The following is a 15,830-nucleotide window of genomic DNA, read 5'->3' on the forward strand; positions in this document are numbered from 1 at the left end:
TATTTTGTTATTCTTTCATATTTTTATTTTTTTGTGTATTAAATTAAATTATTTTGGTCTTACTTATTATACTAATATTTACTCAGTGAAGCTAGCATTAACTTGAATGTTGTATTCTCAAAACAATAAAAAGTTGAATACACAAGTAAATATCATATAGATTACTTTTTTTGTTTTAATTTTTCATTTCAAGAAAATTACTTTTAAAATAGAAAAAAGAATTTTCAAAAAAAAAATAAAACTTTAAATTAAATTGTGTTGAACAAAACATAAATGGGAATCTGTTTTGAATGTAAAAAGCCAACTGATTTGTATTGTGTCCATCACAAAAAACACATTTGCATTGAATGTATATTCAAAGGCCATATCAATTGTACTGTTTGTAAATACCGTGAATATGTAGAAGAAAACCGTGAGGAAGTGAATAATTGTATAATTTGCAGCACTGAATTGACATCAAAAGAGACTGTACGTTTGCCTTGTTTTTGTGTGTTTCACAAAGACTGCTTAATTTCTTTGTTCGACCAATCAATAGAAGAGGTTAAATGTCCTAAATGCCATCAACCAATTTTCACACAACAAGACATTCCAAATCAAATCAAAGACCAATTAATCTCTACGTTTGCTGGTAAATCTTATCTTCAACCATTTCTTGAGTTAAATCCTCCTAAACATGAAGAAGAAATAGATATGACTGCAGCAGTTTTATTGAACGAAACTCCAAAAGAAATAAAACAACTCCCACAAGAAAAAGAAGAGCAAGACAATGTCGAATATGTCCAAGAAGAAATCACTAGTTTAAAACATAAAGATGACAAAGTAGAAGGTAGTGAAAATAATGAAGTTGCACCAACTATAGAATTTGACGTGAGCAGTGATGAAGATGACCATGGAAGTAAGAAAAAAGAAATGTCTTCTATTGGAAAGAATTTCATTCAAACATTAGGAAAGAAGAACAAAATATCTGGAAGTACTCTTTTGATTTTGTTTGGGTTAATGGTTGTACTAGTTGTTTTTATGGTTGTTGTTTATTTCATTGGTAACAAAGACACATAATTTAATTACATTCTTTTCATCTTCCTTGATAATTTCTCATATTCAATTCTCACAAGATAGAAATAGTAAAACTGATAATAAGTAAATAATAAAATTGTTTATGAAATAAAATCTCAAAAACCCTTGACAAAAACAAAATGTCAATCAGAATTGAGCAATGCGTTGTTTTAAATATTCTTAAACACTTTAGAAATACACACTCTTCATTTAATAATCAGACACATTGTGGTGGAAGAATGTATGGAGTTGTTAATGATGAATCAATTGTTGAAGTGACTGGAAGTACCCCAAAGTCTGGAGAAGGAAAATTAAAGATGGCAAAAGATATAGTCGGGCAGAATTGTTATTGTGTTGGGATGTATGTTTGTGGAGGAAGTAAAGATTTAACTGAACAACAATTAGAATATTTGACTAAAGTTAAAGAGAATATTGGAAGTAGTTTTGTGGTATACATTAATCCAACAGAAAGTTTAAAAAGAAATTCCCTTGTTATGGAAGGATATGTTCTAGAGAATGAATCTACAAAAGAATTAAAAAGAGTTAATATTGTTCTTTATACATCTTCTTTACAAAAGAATTTTATTGCTCAAATGGAATAAAATGTTGAATTGACTCATTAATTGATATTGGTGTTTTTATTATAAGGATGAATGGAAACATTAGAAATCAATGAAATTATTAAATAACAATAAGAATGAAGTTTTTTAAAAAAGCAGAAGAAATGATAAAATAACATAACATTATATAACAATTAAATACTCTCAACATAAGAAGTAAATAATTAAAACTCAAAGTTAAATAAAAATAATTATGAAAACACAAGAATAAAAAGAGATGAAATAGAGAAGTTAAATAAATTAAAGATATTCAAATAATTAAATTAATTGGAATGGTTAAAGAAAGAATTAAAAAGATAAGAAAAGATTAAAATAGATTCAATCAAAATAAAATAAATTAAACAATATAGAAATCACTCATAAATAATTTCTAAACAAGTTGATAGTTATGAATTAATAATAAAAGTAAGTGTTGCAGAATTAAATAAATAATTAAAGAATAATAGATATTGTTAATATTAATAAATAATGAAAGAATAGTATAACTAAAAAGAGATAGAATTATGATAAAAGTATAATATAGAATAAATAATATAAAATAATAAAGAAGAATTAAATACTAAAAATGATTAAAGAAATAATATAATGAATAATGTATATTAAATGATTAATAAAGAATATAATAATATGAATAAATAATAAAATGAAGTAACAGTATAAAGTAATAAAATAAACATATGAATTATAAAAAGAAGAAATAAAAAGACATTCTAAATAATTAATTATTTACTTCAAAATAAAATGAAATATTAGTTTTAAATGATTAATTCAAATAGTTTATTAATGTTTTAATTTGATTCAAATAATTGACATTATAATATATAAAATCTGATTATAAAAAAATAATAAAGAGAAAGAAAACAAAGTAATAAAACAATAGAATAAAGAATTGATTTATATAAAATAGATTCAGTAGTAAAAGGGTATGAGAAATGTAGGATAAAACGAGAAAGAAAAAGAAGAGAAAGAGTTACATGAAGAAACTTTAAAAAAAAGAGTAGAATTAATAGAATTGAAAAATAAGAAGAAATAGAAAAGTATTTTGTTAATACTGTTTTTGTTTATAGAATCTTTTTTGATAACAATAAATAATAAATAAGAAAGAATATAAAGAAAGTGGACGTTTCCATCAATAAGAATTTTTGAAATGCCAAAAATAAGTTATGCCTCAAAGTTTTGTGGAATTCTTTGAAAAAGATATTCTTGAGTCATTCACATGACGAGTGAACCATTAAACACATTTAATATATTCAATGTGAATCCAGACCCTAATGAAATTTTATCAAAGAAGAAATTACATGATACAGAAGGAAAAGTCAATTTAATAAAACTATTCAAATATTCAGATTGGATAGATTTGATTTTATTAATCATTGGGATTATAAGTTCAATAGGAAATGGAATATTGCAACCTGTGATGTTACTTTTAATGGGAGATGTAATCGATAGTTATATCTACACTTCAGAATATAACATAATAATAGATGAAGAAGTTAATCATATGATTGTTGAAGGAGTAAAAGAATCAGTGAATAAAGTAGTTGTGAAGATGGTATATTTTGGAGTAATAAGTATGGTATTAAGTTTTATGAGAACATTTTCATTGTTTGTAGTTTCCCAAAGAGAAGGAATTAGACTGAGAAAATTATATTTTAAGTCATTATTAAGACAAGATGCAACATGGTATGATTTCCAAGAATCAGGAGAATTAACAACAAGAATAGCAACAGATATTAAAAATTTTCAAGATGGAATTGGTCCAAAATTTGGAATGATTTTTCAAATATTCTCAATGACTATTACAGGTTATATTATTGGATTTATTAAATCATGGGATCTAACACTTGTACTGATAGCAACAGTTCCATTATCTTCATTTTCTTTCACAGGTTTTGAAATGGTTGCAATGAAATATGAAACAAAAGCATTAAGTGTGTTTGGAGTAGCTGGTAGTATTGCAGAAGAAACAATAGGAAATATTAGAACAGTTCAATCATTAAATCAAGAACATAAATTTAGTGAAGAATATGAAGAAAAAATAAAAGAAAATGAACATTTTAATGCAATTAAAGGACAATGTTTTGGAATAGGATTTGGTTTTAGTACTTTCTTTACGTATGCTACCTATGCACTTGGAAGTTGGTATAGTAATATTGCTGTTAGAGGAAAAGGAGGAAGTAAAGGAGTATCTGCTGGTGATGTATTAACAGTGTTTTTCACTATATGGATGGCATCTCAAACACTAGTAACAATTACAACACCATTAAACTTATTATTTTCAGCACAAGCATCAGCTTATAAAATATTTACAACAATTGATAGAATACCAGATATTGATTGTCAATCTACAGTTGGTGAATGTCCTAATGAATGTAATGGGAATATTAAATTTGAGGATGTTCAATTTGTTTATCCAACAAGACCATCTCATCAAGTATTAAAAGGACTTAATCTTGAAATTAAGAAAGGAGAAACAATTGCATTAGTTGGAACATCAGGATGTGGGAAATCAACTACTATTCAATTAATTCAAAGAAATTATGATCCAAATAGTGGAAAAATAACAATAGATGGAAAAGATATAAGAGAATTAAATATTAAATGGTTAAGAAATCAAATAGGAATAGTTGGACAAGAACCAATATTATTTGCAGGAACAATTCGAGAAAATATTATACTTGGAACAAGAGAAGGAGAAACATTAAATGAAGAAGAAATGATTAAATGTGCTAAAATGGCAAATGCACATGATTTCATTTCTAAACTCCCAGATGGATATGATACAATAATTGGAGAAAAAGGAGCATTATTATCAGGAGGACAGAAACAAAGAATTGCTATTGCACGTGCATTAATTAGAAAACCATCTATTCTTCTTCTTGATGAAGCTACATCAGCACTTGATACACAAAGTGAAAAAATAGTACAAGAAGCACTTGACAAAGCATCAAAAGGAAGAACAACAATTATTGTAGCACATAGATTAACAACTGTTAGAAATGCAGATAAAATATGTGTATTTCATCAAGGAGAAATTATAGAACAAGGAACACATCAAGAATTAATGGAATTAAAAGGAACATATTATGGATTAGTTAAAAGACAAAGTATGGAAGAAGAAGTTGATCAAGAAACAGTTGAGAATGATTTAAAGAAATTTAGAGAAGAAGAAGAAGATAAAGAAATAGAAAATATAATTGTTACAGAAAATCAAAATGATGAAGAAATTGTTAATAAAATTAAAGAAGAATATGAAGAAGAAATAAAAATAACAAAGAAATCAAATAGATTTTAATAATAAGAATTATGATTGAACAAATGAAAATGAATTTTATTTTTTTTACACTTGCTACACTTGGTGGAATTGTAGGAGGTGCAATATATCCATTTTTTACAATTAAGTTTATTGATTTAATAGTTGTGATGATGGAGATGAGAGAAGGAGTTGATCTAACAGATGAACAACATCATACATTAATTGTTTCTATCATTTGGATTATAGGAATTGCATTTGTTGGACTTATATCACATTATTGCTATGTTGGATTATTTGGATCATCAGGAGAACATTTAATAGGAAGTGTTAGAAGAAGAATGTTTAAATCAATTATTAGTCAAGAAATAGGATGGTTTGATAGAAAAGAAAATAGAGTAGGTTCATTAATTACACGATTATCATCTGATCCAACAAAATTAAATGGAATTACTGGTATATTTCTAGGAAATATTGTTTACATTATTTCTTCAATGTGTTTTGGATTTGGGTTTGCTCTTTATTACAATTGGAAGTTAGCACTTTGTGTTATTGCTACCTCTCCAATCCATGCACTAATTTTATTTGGTGATTATAAGTTTAATTCAATGGAATCCTCTCCAGCAGAAAAAGCATATGAAGAATCAGGAGTTACTCTTGTTGAAGTAGTTGAATCTATGAAAACAGTTCAATCATTAACAAGAGAAGAACACTTCTTAAAATCTTATTCATTAAATTTGAAAAAACCTTATAGAAATATCTTTAAATGGGCACCATTACTTGCTTTAGTGAATTCACTTTCATACCTGTTGTATTTTGTTGTTGATGCATATGGGTATTATCTTGGTGTTTCTTTTTTGACAAGGGATATTAATTATAAACAAACAAGTCAAATGTTTTATCAAGAATTGATTGATAATTATATGAAACTTCAGAAAGCATTATCATCGGTTATCTTTACAGCTGAAGGAGTCGGGGAGTTTGGAGAAATTATGCCAGACATTGGTAAATCAATGAAAGCAGCAAAGCATTCATATAATGTTATTGATAGAATACCTAAGATAGAATCACAAGAAGTAAATAGTGAGATAATTAATGATATAAAAGGTGAAATTGAATTCAAAAATGTTCATTTCAGATATCCAACAAGAGTTGATAATGAAGTGTTAAAAGGTATTTCATTTAAAGCAGAACAAGGAAAAACAATTGCATTAGTTGGAGTATCAGGATGTGGTAAATCAACATCAATTCAATTAATTGAAAGATTTTATGAACCAACAAATGGGGAAGTATTATTAGATGGACATAATATAAAGGATTTAAACATTCAGTTCTTAAGAAATCAAATAGGATTAGTTGGACAAGAACCAGTGTTATTTGCTGAAAGTATTATTGATAATATTAAAAGAGGTATTCCTAAAGGTGTTGAAGTAAATAATGAACAAATTTATACTGCTGCTAAAATGGCAAATGCACATGATTTCATTTCAACAATGCCAGAAGGATATAATACAATGGTAGGAGATAGAGGAAGTCAATTATCAGGAGGACAAAAACAAAGAATTGCTATTGCACGTGCATTAATTAGAAATCCAAAAGTATTATTACTTGATGAAGCTACATCAGCACTTGATTCAGAAAGTGAAAAAATAGTACAAGAAGCACTTGACAAAGCATCAAAAGGAAGAACAACAATTATTATTGCACATAGATTATCAACTATTCAAAATGCAGATAAAATATGTGTTATTATGAGAGGAAAGATTGTAGAACAAGGAACACATCAAGAATTAATAGAATTGAAAGGATTTTATTATACACTTGCTATGCAACAATTTGGAACAATGAATTAATTCAAATAAATATTAATTAAATGTTCATTTTAATGATATAAAAGTATTTCTTTATCTTTTAAAACATATTGTAAATATAATAATAATTAAATGGTAATAATAATATACTATAAAATCATATAAACATATTGTTTTGAATAATGTTTTATTAGTATATTTTAAAATAAATATGATTATAGAAATTGGAAACAGATAAATATTATAATTTCAAATAAATACACTAAATTAATGAATTTGAATATAAAAAAAATATTTACAAGAAATTCAGAAACTATCTAACTCTGTATCACTTGATTTAGAAATAATAGTAAATTGGTAAAAAAGGGAATTAAATTCAAAGAACATAAACATAATATTAAAAAGAAATTAATTAAATTAATTAAGAAAATTAAAAAAATTAAAAAGAAATAACAAAAAACTTAAAAAAAACACAAAATAAAGATAAATGGAGAAGATTAATGATTTGATTAATCTTTCATTATTAGAACAAAATGTAACACAACAGACTGAATTTAAAATGATTAGAATGATTAATTTTATTAAAGAAATAAAAGAAAATCCACCAGATACATATTTAGATTTTTTAACATTAAAAATTAATCTTTATAGTGCAGTGATTTGTTTATTTACTTCAATTATATTATTAATATTAATACCATTATCATATAAAAGAATAAGAATTATTCCATCAATATTCTTAATGTCTTTAGTTTATCTTTCACTTATTCCAATATATGCATTTGAAATGCCTTTAGAATTGGTTGATTTATGTAAAGTAATTACAGTAATTTTAGGAGGATTTACAATAATAACATTTATTTTTCTTAATATCAAATTAAATTGTTTTGGATATTTTGGATGTTTAATAATAAATAATATATTCCAAATGATTTATTCTTTTGTAGATTCTGATATAATTCTACTTCTTCCAATTATTTTAATTTCAATATACTTCTTAATTACATTAAAAAATAAATTCTATAAAACTATTTCATTCATTATATTTCTTAATCAATTATTTTTAGTTTGTTGATTATTACTTTTAATTTCTTTATTAATATTTGTCTAGATTATTAAAGAAGTCTTTCCTTTGGATTATTCTATTATTTACCATCTTATTCATATACCAATTATTTTTATTCTTTGGGATATTTTGATTTCATTACCAATACAAGAAACACAAACTAAAACAAAAAAAGAATAACCATTAAATTAACTCACATTGCACGTGTTAAATTTATTGCTTCATTTTTCAAATATTCTAAATAACTTTGATTTATTAAAGTCATATCTCCTAAAGGTAAAAACTTATCAAGATGAGCTAATAATTCATCAATTCTTTCATAAATATTTGATAATGTATTTGTTTTATATAATTTACGAAGAATTAACACCCAATTATTAAGGAAATTTTGAGATGCAAATATTGAATCATAATCATGAAGACCAAGTGTAATAATAATTCCACCAACTTCACAATAAATAATTTGAATTCCTTCAAATTCTTCTTGAAGAGATTTTAATGAAGAATTAGAATATTCTTGACTTTCAATACAATATGTTGAAAATTTCATTGTATCTCCATTTACAATTCCTTCTCTTTCAATATCACTTTTTAAATGAGCTATAATAATTTCCATTAATGCTTCTAATTTTCTTGCTTGAATATTAGTTTGATAAAATTGTGAAAAATAAATAGTATTTCCTTCAAGGTTATGATGAATAAGGAATCTAACCATAATTTAATAGAAAACAAAATAATTTTTTAAAGATGAGTTTCAATTTTTCTTTGTTTTTAATAAATTAAAAGAGAAAAAATTATTCAACAAATCAATCAAAAATATGAATTACTCTTTTGTTATCTAACAATTCTATATGTTTAATTTATTCTTTATTTTAGTATAGGGTACTTAAAATGAATAATAGTAGGTAGACCAATTAGATTTGAATAAGTTGGTTGTTTTTTTGTATAATATTTTGATTCAAATAATTGAGATGTAGATATATTGAATTGTTCAAGGACAGGAAGTTGAGAATAAAGATATTTTTTTAAAGAAAGTGGAATAGATGAAGTATCTATAAATTGTTTAAAAGATTTAAGACAATTAATTCCATCATTAAATTGTAATAATTTAAAAAATATTTGTGAAATTGTTTCAATTACTATATTAAGTAATTGTAAATCTGTTATAGATAATGGTTGATTAAATTTTAATAAACATATTTGTAATCCATTAAGAAGATTATTAATTTCATTTAATGATTTACTATTTTTACATAAATCAAGAATAATATCACTTATTATTCCTATTTCTTCTTTAATAAAAATTGGTAAAGAAATAAATGAAATTATAGTTTGAACAATTTCAAGATTATCTATAATTATTAATATATTATTATTATTATTTTTTTTTTTTTTATTTAATGATTATTAACAAACTATGATATAAAATTAATTGATGAAGGATTTGGAAAAATCCATCAATTGAGTTTATTGAACATTCAATTCCAATAGAATATGTATTTGTATACCATTGAGCTAATTGACTTTTAATAAAATTATTAAAATCTTTTTTTTCATTTGGATGTTGTATAATAAAAAATAATAATGATAATGAAATTGTTTTAAATCTTTCTGATTGAAAAATAATTGGATCAATACTTTTTATTAATTCTTTAAATTGATTAAATGAATATATATGTATTAACATAATATATATTAATGAATCAATACATTTTTCAATTGAAATAACATTTAATATTAATGAAAGTGTTGGAAATGAACATTTTATTAAATATTCTTTTTCTAATCCTTCACCTTTACAAATATTATTTGGTTTTTTACATAATCCTGAAACAATTTTTGTTTTATTTTGTTTTTTAATTAATTTATTTACTAATTCTGGATGAATATTCATAAATTCATTAATATTTCCTCCAAATGATTCTTCAAAAATTTCTTGAATTTCATTTTCATTTAATATTTCTAATATATAAATACTTTCTTCAAAAATTATTTCTGACATTTTAATATTCCAAATATTTCCTCCATTATTATTTCTTAATTTCATTAATTTAGTAATCATTTTCATAATAATCATTATTTTTTCTTTATCTTTATTTATAATAAGATGTTTTAATGTTGGTTGAATAAAATGTTTTAAAACAGTCCCAATTGATATAATTCCTAATTTAATTAATAAAATAATTTGATTCATATTATTTATATTAATAATTATATTTCCTACCATTTGTTTACATACAAATACAGGTAATGGAATTAATGGAATTAATTCACTACAAGATTGAAAGAATTTATCAAATGATGAAATATTTTTATTTAATGTATTTATTAATGTAGTTAATATAATTTTTGTTTTAACAATTTCATTAGTTATTTGACTAACTTGTTGAATAAATATTGAATATTCTTCATTAATAATTGAACTATCATTTATTATTTCAGATTTAAGTGTTATTTCATTAATTTCTTGCATTGTTTTATTTAAATAATTTTTAGTTCTAATTAAAACTCCTTTAGGTGTATCTATATAATCTAATAATAATGTAATTAATATCATTGCTCTTCTTTTAAGATGATTTTCATATTCATTTTTTTTAATGATAGAATAACAACAAATAATTAAATTCATTATTTTAGGATGATAAAATATCATAGAAATATTTTGTATTAATTCTTCAAGAACTTCATTACATTCTTCTTTTCTTTTTTTAACCATTGATGGATGTAATAATTCAATAGCAATACAAACAAAATGATACCAATCTTGATTTTTAATCATTTGTTTAATAGGATTTTCTTTTTCTTTTATTTTATGTAAATTATTTAAAAATTCCTCTGTTTTAATTTGACATTCTTTACAAATTAATGTTAATAAATAATCTTCATTTTTTTCTTCTTTCTTCTTAAATTCATTTATTCTTTTCTCTCGTTCTTTTTGTCTTTCAATTTTCTTTTTATCTTCTATTCCTTTTTTACTTTTTGTTTTCTTTGTTTTTTTTCTTGATTTTTTTATTATTTTTCTTTTTCCTTCTTCTTCAGATATTTCTTCATCTTCATCTAATCCTGTTTCAATAATACTCATTGCCATATATTCTTGTCTTGTTTGAATAAATTTATCATTAGTAAAAATAAATTTAATAAATATAATTGCATTTTCAGGTGTTATTGTTACTAATTTACTAAATAATATTTGAAGATCTAACATGTTCAATTCAGCTAAATCTGAGAAAATAATACAACGACGTGTTAGATTTGGTTTATCTAATGAAGTTAAAGCAATAGAAGTATAATCAGTTAATTTTAATTCTTTTAATGAACAGAGAAATAAATATCTTCTTTGAAGAAAATCCTTTCCATTAACTTCTACAACCCAATCAATTACATTAGATGGAGATAATGTAGGAATAAGATGATATTTTTTCTTAATAAATAGATTTTCTGAAACTTTAAGATCACTAAATATTGGAATATGAGAATAAATTTTTTTATTTTGTTGTTTAGACAATAAAGGATAAGGAAAAAGAGTTTGATTAATAAGGTTGTAATAATAAGATGTAAATAAAAATGTATTTTTTGGAAGATAATTTGTTGATGTATGAATAATAAATCTAATTTGAGAAGGAGGTGGTTGTAAAGAAGGTATTAATAAAAGAATTTCTTTTATGTCTTTACTCATTGTAGAATCATATGAAGATAAATTTCCCGATAAATAATCTTTTAGAAGAATATTTGGTTGATCTAATGAATGTTTCCTACTTTTATTTGGTAATAAAAGAGTATTAGAAGAAATAGGATGATTTAATGCTATTTGAATATTATAATTTCTATACTCTTCTGACCTGATTATATCTCGTTGATTTGATCTCCATATTATATCTTTCATTAAAAGAGTTAACATTTCTTTACTCTTTTTCAATGAGTCAACACTCTCATTACAATCATATCCACTAATCTCTTCTTCAGAAACACCTTTCTCTCTCTTTTCCATTTGTATATATATAAAAATTATTTTCAGTTTTTTTTTTCTTCTTTTTCTCTTTTTAAATAATAACAATTTTTTATTTTATTTTGTTATATATATAACAATTTTTTATTTTATTGTTTTTATTCATTTTCACAAATCTTCATCATTTATTAGTTCTTTCTAAATTTATTATTCTATAAATAGATCATCTAAAAATATCGAGTCGACTCATAAATGAAAAAAGGTTCGAGTCAGAAAATGAAAGAAATGATATTTCGGTTTTAGTAAGTTATTTTTTTGTTATAATTAAAAATCAAAAAGTAATTATAATAAACCAGATTCTATAAAAGTATAATAATAAGCAATTATTAATCAATAGTAAATTATACCATCTAAAGAGCTTTGAGTTTATTGGTGAAAAGACAGGGGTATTGGTATTTAAGGAAGAAAAAAGTACTAAAAAAAAAATTAGTTGTCTAACGTAATGAACATGACTTATGGTGAAGTAAATAGACCTTTATCGTTTTTGTCTGGATATGTTATTTGTGTGAGTGGATATACTAATGAAGCCAGAGAATTATTAAAGAGTATGATTGAATTATGTGGTGGAATATATATGGAAGATATGGAATGTCGATCAGTAACTTTTTTGTTATCTACAAATCCAGCAAGTGAGAAAACAAAGCATGCTATAAGATGGGGTGTTCCTGTTTTGTCGCAACAATGGTTGTTTGATTGTTTATATAACCAAAGATTATTATCTATCAATCCATATCTTCTTAATGCGAAGAAGTAATCACTGTATCATTAAATGTGTAATAATTGATGTTTCACTACCTTAAAATCACTTTTTTTTTTTTCTCTTTTTTTCTCTTTTCGTTTTGTTGATTTTTAGGGTTTAATTATAATTCGTTTCATTATTTAATTTTATTTCTTTTTTCTATTATATTTCTTTGTTTTTATTTTTCATTTTCACTTTCTTTTAATGTTAAAATCCAAAATAATTAAATTATCAATTATTTCATTTCAAGTACTAATAATTTTTTTACATTGAATATTTGTGGATTTTCTTTCCCATCAAATATTTTTGCTCCATATCCTTTTTTGTCTTTATAATATTCTCCAAAATGTCCATCAATTGTTCCTGCTACATTAGAATTATCATCATCTGTATCTGCAACAAGAGTACAACACCCTAATGATGTGATAATTTTTCCATCTTTAGAATCAATACATAAACTATCTATTGTTTTTAATTTCATAGAAAACATTAATGGTTCTGTTTTACTTGGATTAATAATTGAAAACATAAAATGTTTAGTGTCATTTGTGATTTTATCTCCATAATTATTTAAACTCATTCCATTGTATGTACCAAAAACATTATTATCATTTGTTTGGACAATATACATTAATCGTTTTTTTCCACTAACAGTATTCATTAACATTTCATATTTATCACATCTTGAATCAAATATTAAATCAGCTTCCTTTGTTTTTGTCCATTTATTTAATTGTTCTAAATGATTATAGATTCCAATATCTCTTAATTCAGCTGATAATCTCATTTTAATTCCTGTTCCTTTCAATACATTTTGTGTTGATACTTTTTTATTAATCTTTGAAATTAATCCTTCAACTTTCTTTACCTCAAGTGAAGTAAATGTTTGTTGAAATACAATTCTAATATAAACTGCTCGTTCTTTTGATTCAATTAATTCATTTTGAACAGCTTTACAAATAGTTTTTTCATTTACTCTTCCTTTTTCTAACTCAATAAATGTTTCAAAATCTTCTTGATTCATTTCATTAATTTGTTTAGCAATTTCTTCAACAGATAATATATTATTTGAACCATTATAATTATATAATTCTTTCATACTTTTAATGTCTTCTTCAGTTATATTATATCGTTTTTTAATTTCTTTACTTAATTTTTCTGTTATAACATTTTTAACAAGATATAATGTACTCTTCTTTTTACTAGTTAAATTAAGGATGTCTTGAATCATTATATCAAATTGTTCTCTCTCCATTATTTTCTAATATATTGTTATTGTTATTTGAAATCGTATAATTTTTAAACTGTATTTCAGTAGAAATATAACAAACAATATTCTTATTCATATCATCAACTATCATAATAGTACATTTCAATATCTCTACAATGTCTTCAATTGAATTAGCGTTGATATATTTATTTTTGATAACATCAATAGCTTGTTCTATTTGATCCATTTTCTTTAGAATTATTTCAAATGAATATCTTTTTTTTTTTTTTTGTTTATCAATAGAAAAAAAATCTCATCTCAAATACATAAAAAGTTAATTAATTTTGTAATTTAGGGATTTGAATATGAAATAACAAAGAAAAATTGAATAAATACAAAGAATTTATTTAAGTTCTTTTATCCTTGCTTCGTTCTTAATAAGGTAGTTGTTATCTGCTTCTCTTTTCCTAATATTTATTATTTAATTCTTTTACTTTTGTTATTGGGATTTAAAGACTACCAGAAAACAAACTTTTGATTAATGAGATTCCAGTATGAAAGATATCCTGCCCTTAACTCTTTTATTCCCTTTTCTCCTTCTAAAATTGTTTTTGGTTTATTGATTACAGACTCATTGAATATTGGTGGTTTGTGTAAATATTCTCTAGAGATATATGGTTTGTCTGATGAAGTTGCTCCTTCTAGGACAACAAATTTGATATTGTCATATAAGCTCATGTAATTTTAATTTAAAGTTTCTTTTCTTTTATTTTTCAATAATAAAATAATAAAACAAAAAGAAGTTACTCTTCTTCAATTAATGTTTCTTTAATTCTAATGTAGTTTGTTATAACAATATCTGCAAAGTCAAATGGTTCTTGAAAAATAGAATAATTATTACATTTAATCATACACACCTTAAATCCAGCTTGATGAGCATTTATTGCAGGTATTGGATTATCTTCAAATACAAAACATTCATTTGGATTAACTGTTCTTCTACTCCTTTTCATTGCTTCAAAATAAATATCAGTAGATGGTTTTGGATGAAGAACATCGAGTCCTGTGACAATATCGTTAACTTTAATATTCCACTGTTTAAGATATTTTTCAATATGTTCTTTTCTACCTGAAGAGGCAATGATAATAGGGATATTGTTTTTGTGTAACTTTTCAATAAATTCACATACACCTTCTATTGGTTGTTGGCAATAAACTTTCTTTTCTGTTTTCTCGTTAAAATAAGATGCAAGTTCATCTGCACTTTTGTATTGTTGTCTTACATCTTCATAAGTTGTGTAATACAATCTGGCAAGGTTAAGCACAGATTGTGTCATTTGGTGTGCCCTTACTTCTTTTGGTGTTCTTGGTAGTTTAAGTTCCATTTCAAATTGATCAAATGTGTCGATCCATAATGATTCAGAGTACACAATTGTTCCATCAAAATCGAATATCGCCACTTTCATATCTTACAACTGAATAATTTTAGTTATAAACTTCACAAAAAGTCTTTTTTTATTATAGATTTACATTATAAAATACAAACAAAAGAAGGAATCATTAAAAATTATTTAAGAAGGTAATAAGTGGGAGATAACAAAGAAAACATCAATGAGATATTCTATGATAAAAGAAGGTATATGATTATGTGAATAATAAATGGATAATATTTAATGAGTTATTTTAATATTAATAATGTATTATCATATTTAATTGAATATATGTGAAATAGATGGTGAATTAAGATAGGATGTATTTATAATAATGATTTAGAGTATGTTAAATTAAAATATGAGATATTATAAATAATTCTATTTGTTGTTTATTATTTATTAAATTATCAGATTAATTAAATGATATTAATATTATTTCAATCAAATTATTGAACAATTTATACATAGTTAATTTAAAAATCATATGTGATTTAAAGAAATTAATAGAATTAGTCAATTAAAATATTAATGATGTAATTAAATGAATATTGATTAAAGTAAATATAAGAAATATTGAATAATTAGAGAATGAAATATTATAATAATTAATAATATGATTGAAATAATAAATGTAAATAA

The 15,830-nt window shown here is 23.4% G+C and overlaps 10 protein-coding genes across 10 annotated transcripts, besides 30 other annotated features; 5 read left to right on the top strand and 5 right to left on the bottom strand.

Annotated features, from left to right (window-relative positions):
- Positions 1 to 17: 17 nt before the first annotated feature.
- Positions 18 to 55: a sequence feature (AT_rich).
- A 138-nt stretch (positions 56 to 193) lies between these two features.
- Positions 194 to 255: a sequence feature (AT_rich).
- Positions 256 to 273: 18 nt separating this feature from the next.
- EDI_094080 (uncharacterized protein) lies at positions 274 to 1,056 on the top strand (the record flags this gene model as incomplete). Its single annotated transcript, XM_001733989.1, has 1 exon — positions 274 to 1,056. The coding sequence occupies one exon, from the start codon at positions 274 to 276 to the stop codon at positions 1,054 to 1,056; it is 783 nt and encodes a 260-aa protein (XP_001734041.1).
- Positions 1,057 to 1,193: 137 nt separating this feature from the next.
- EDI_094090 (uncharacterized protein) lies at positions 1,194 to 1,655 on the top strand (the record flags this gene model as incomplete). The annotated part of the gene is made up of 1 exon (XM_001733990.1): positions 1,194 to 1,655. The coding sequence occupies one exon, from the start codon at positions 1,194 to 1,196 to the stop codon at positions 1,653 to 1,655; it is 462 nt and encodes a 153-aa protein (XP_001734042.1).
- Positions 1,656 to 1,846: 191 nt separating this feature from the next.
- Positions 1,847 to 2,015: a microsatellite.
- A 111-nt stretch (positions 2,016 to 2,126) lies between these two features.
- Positions 2,127 to 2,315: a microsatellite.
- Positions 2,189 to 2,376: a microsatellite.
- An 8-nt stretch (positions 2,377 to 2,384) lies between these two features.
- Positions 2,385 to 2,523: a sequence feature (AT_rich).
- Positions 2,524 to 2,889: 366 nt separating this feature from the next.
- EDI_094100 (multidrug resistance protein, putative) lies at positions 2,890 to 6,779 on the top strand (the record flags this gene model as incomplete). Its single annotated transcript, XM_001733991.1, has 2 exons — positions 2,890 to 4,902; positions 4,962 to 6,779. The coding sequence occupies 2 exons, from the start codon at positions 2,890 to 2,892 to the stop codon at positions 6,777 to 6,779; spliced, it is 3,831 nt and encodes a 1,276-aa protein (XP_001734043.1).
- Positions 4,880 to 5,002: a microsatellite.
- Positions 6,774 to 7,035: a sequence feature (AT_rich).
- A 70-nt stretch (positions 7,036 to 7,105) lies between these two features.
- Positions 7,106 to 7,225: a microsatellite.
- On the top strand, positions 7,225 to 7,936 carry EDI_094110 (uncharacterized protein; the record flags this gene model as incomplete). The annotated part of the gene is made up of 2 exons (XM_001733992.1): positions 7,225 to 7,803; positions 7,862 to 7,936. 2 exons carry the CDS (start codon positions 7,225 to 7,227, stop codon positions 7,934 to 7,936), a joined length of 654 nt encoding a protein of 217 aa, XP_001734044.1.
- Positions 7,413 to 7,434: a sequence feature (AT_rich).
- Positions 7,641 to 7,661: a sequence feature (AT_rich).
- Positions 7,710 to 7,842: a sequence feature (AT_rich).
- Positions 7,937 to 7,996: 60 nt separating the features above from the next.
- EDI_094120 (uncharacterized protein) lies at positions 7,997 to 8,518 on the bottom strand (the record flags this gene model as incomplete). Its single annotated transcript, XM_001733993.1, has 1 exon — positions 7,997 to 8,518. One exon carries the CDS (start codon positions 8,516 to 8,518, stop codon positions 7,997 to 7,999), a length of 522 nt encoding a protein of 173 aa, XP_001734045.1.
- A 152-nt stretch (positions 8,519 to 8,670) lies between these two features.
- Positions 8,671 to 11,791, bottom strand: EDI_094130 (uncharacterized protein; the record flags this gene model as incomplete). Its single annotated transcript, XM_001733994.1, has 3 exons — positions 8,671 to 9,155; positions 9,220 to 11,679; positions 11,710 to 11,791. The coding sequence occupies 3 exons, from the start codon at positions 11,789 to 11,791 to the stop codon at positions 8,671 to 8,673; spliced, it is 3,027 nt and encodes a 1,008-aa protein (XP_001734046.1).
- Positions 8,896 to 8,924: a sequence feature (AT_rich).
- Positions 9,151 to 9,213: a microsatellite.
- Positions 9,328 to 9,357: a sequence feature (AT_rich).
- Positions 9,442 to 9,503: a sequence feature (AT_rich).
- Positions 9,638 to 9,675: a sequence feature (AT_rich).
- Positions 9,830 to 9,909: a sequence feature (AT_rich).
- Positions 9,968 to 10,022: a sequence feature (AT_rich).
- Positions 10,108 to 10,154: a sequence feature (AT_rich).
- Positions 10,607 to 10,635: a sequence feature (AT_rich).
- Positions 10,689 to 10,839: a microsatellite.
- Positions 10,910 to 10,952: a sequence feature (AT_rich).
- A 3-nt stretch (positions 11,792 to 11,794) lies between the features above and the next one.
- Positions 11,795 to 11,912: a sequence feature (AT_rich).
- Positions 11,913 to 12,056: 144 nt separating this feature from the next.
- Positions 12,057 to 12,101: a sequence feature (AT_rich).
- A 150-nt stretch (positions 12,102 to 12,251) lies between these two features.
- Positions 12,252 to 12,563, top strand: EDI_094140 (topbp1, putative; the record flags this gene model as incomplete). Its single annotated transcript, XM_001733995.1, has 1 exon — positions 12,252 to 12,563. One exon carries the CDS (start codon positions 12,252 to 12,254, stop codon positions 12,561 to 12,563), a length of 312 nt encoding a protein of 103 aa, XP_001734047.1.
- Positions 12,564 to 12,615: 52 nt separating this feature from the next.
- Positions 12,616 to 12,751: a microsatellite.
- A 32-nt stretch (positions 12,752 to 12,783) lies between these two features.
- Positions 12,784 to 14,005, bottom strand: EDI_094150 (uncharacterized protein; the record flags this gene model as incomplete). The annotated part of the gene is made up of 2 exons (XM_001733996.1): positions 12,784 to 13,809; positions 13,880 to 14,005. The coding sequence occupies 2 exons, from the start codon at positions 14,003 to 14,005 to the stop codon at positions 12,784 to 12,786; spliced, it is 1,152 nt and encodes a 383-aa protein (XP_001734048.1).
- Positions 14,006 to 14,161: 156 nt separating this feature from the next.
- EDI_094160 (uncharacterized protein) lies at positions 14,162 to 14,496 on the bottom strand (the record flags this gene model as incomplete). Its single annotated transcript, XM_001733997.1, has 2 exons — positions 14,162 to 14,225; positions 14,291 to 14,496. The coding sequence occupies 2 exons, from the start codon at positions 14,494 to 14,496 to the stop codon at positions 14,162 to 14,164; spliced, it is 270 nt and encodes an 89-aa protein (XP_001734049.1).
- A 1-nt stretch (position 14,497) lies between these two features.
- Positions 14,498 to 14,551: a sequence feature (AT_rich).
- A 10-nt stretch (positions 14,552 to 14,561) lies between these two features.
- EDI_094170 (2-deoxyglucose-6-phosphate phosphatase, putative) lies at positions 14,562 to 15,224 on the bottom strand (the record flags this gene model as incomplete). Its single annotated transcript, XM_001733998.1, has 1 exon — positions 14,562 to 15,224. One exon carries the CDS (start codon positions 15,222 to 15,224, stop codon positions 14,562 to 14,564), a length of 663 nt encoding a protein of 220 aa, XP_001734050.1.
- A 197-nt stretch (positions 15,225 to 15,421) lies between these two features.
- Positions 15,422 to 15,481: a sequence feature (AT_rich).
- A 98-nt stretch (positions 15,482 to 15,579) lies between these two features.
- Positions 15,580 to 15,747: a microsatellite.
- Positions 15,748 to 15,782: 35 nt separating this feature from the next.
- Positions 15,783 to 15,830: a sequence feature (AT_rich).

The sequence above is a fragment of the Entamoeba dispar genome, genomic scaffold, assembly GCF_000209125.1.
Source record: "Entamoeba dispar SAW760 scf_1105229457933 genomic scaffold, whole genome shotgun sequence".
In the NCBI taxonomy this organism is placed as follows: domain Eukaryota; phylum Evosea; order Mastigamoebida; family Endamoebidae; genus Entamoeba; species Entamoeba dispar.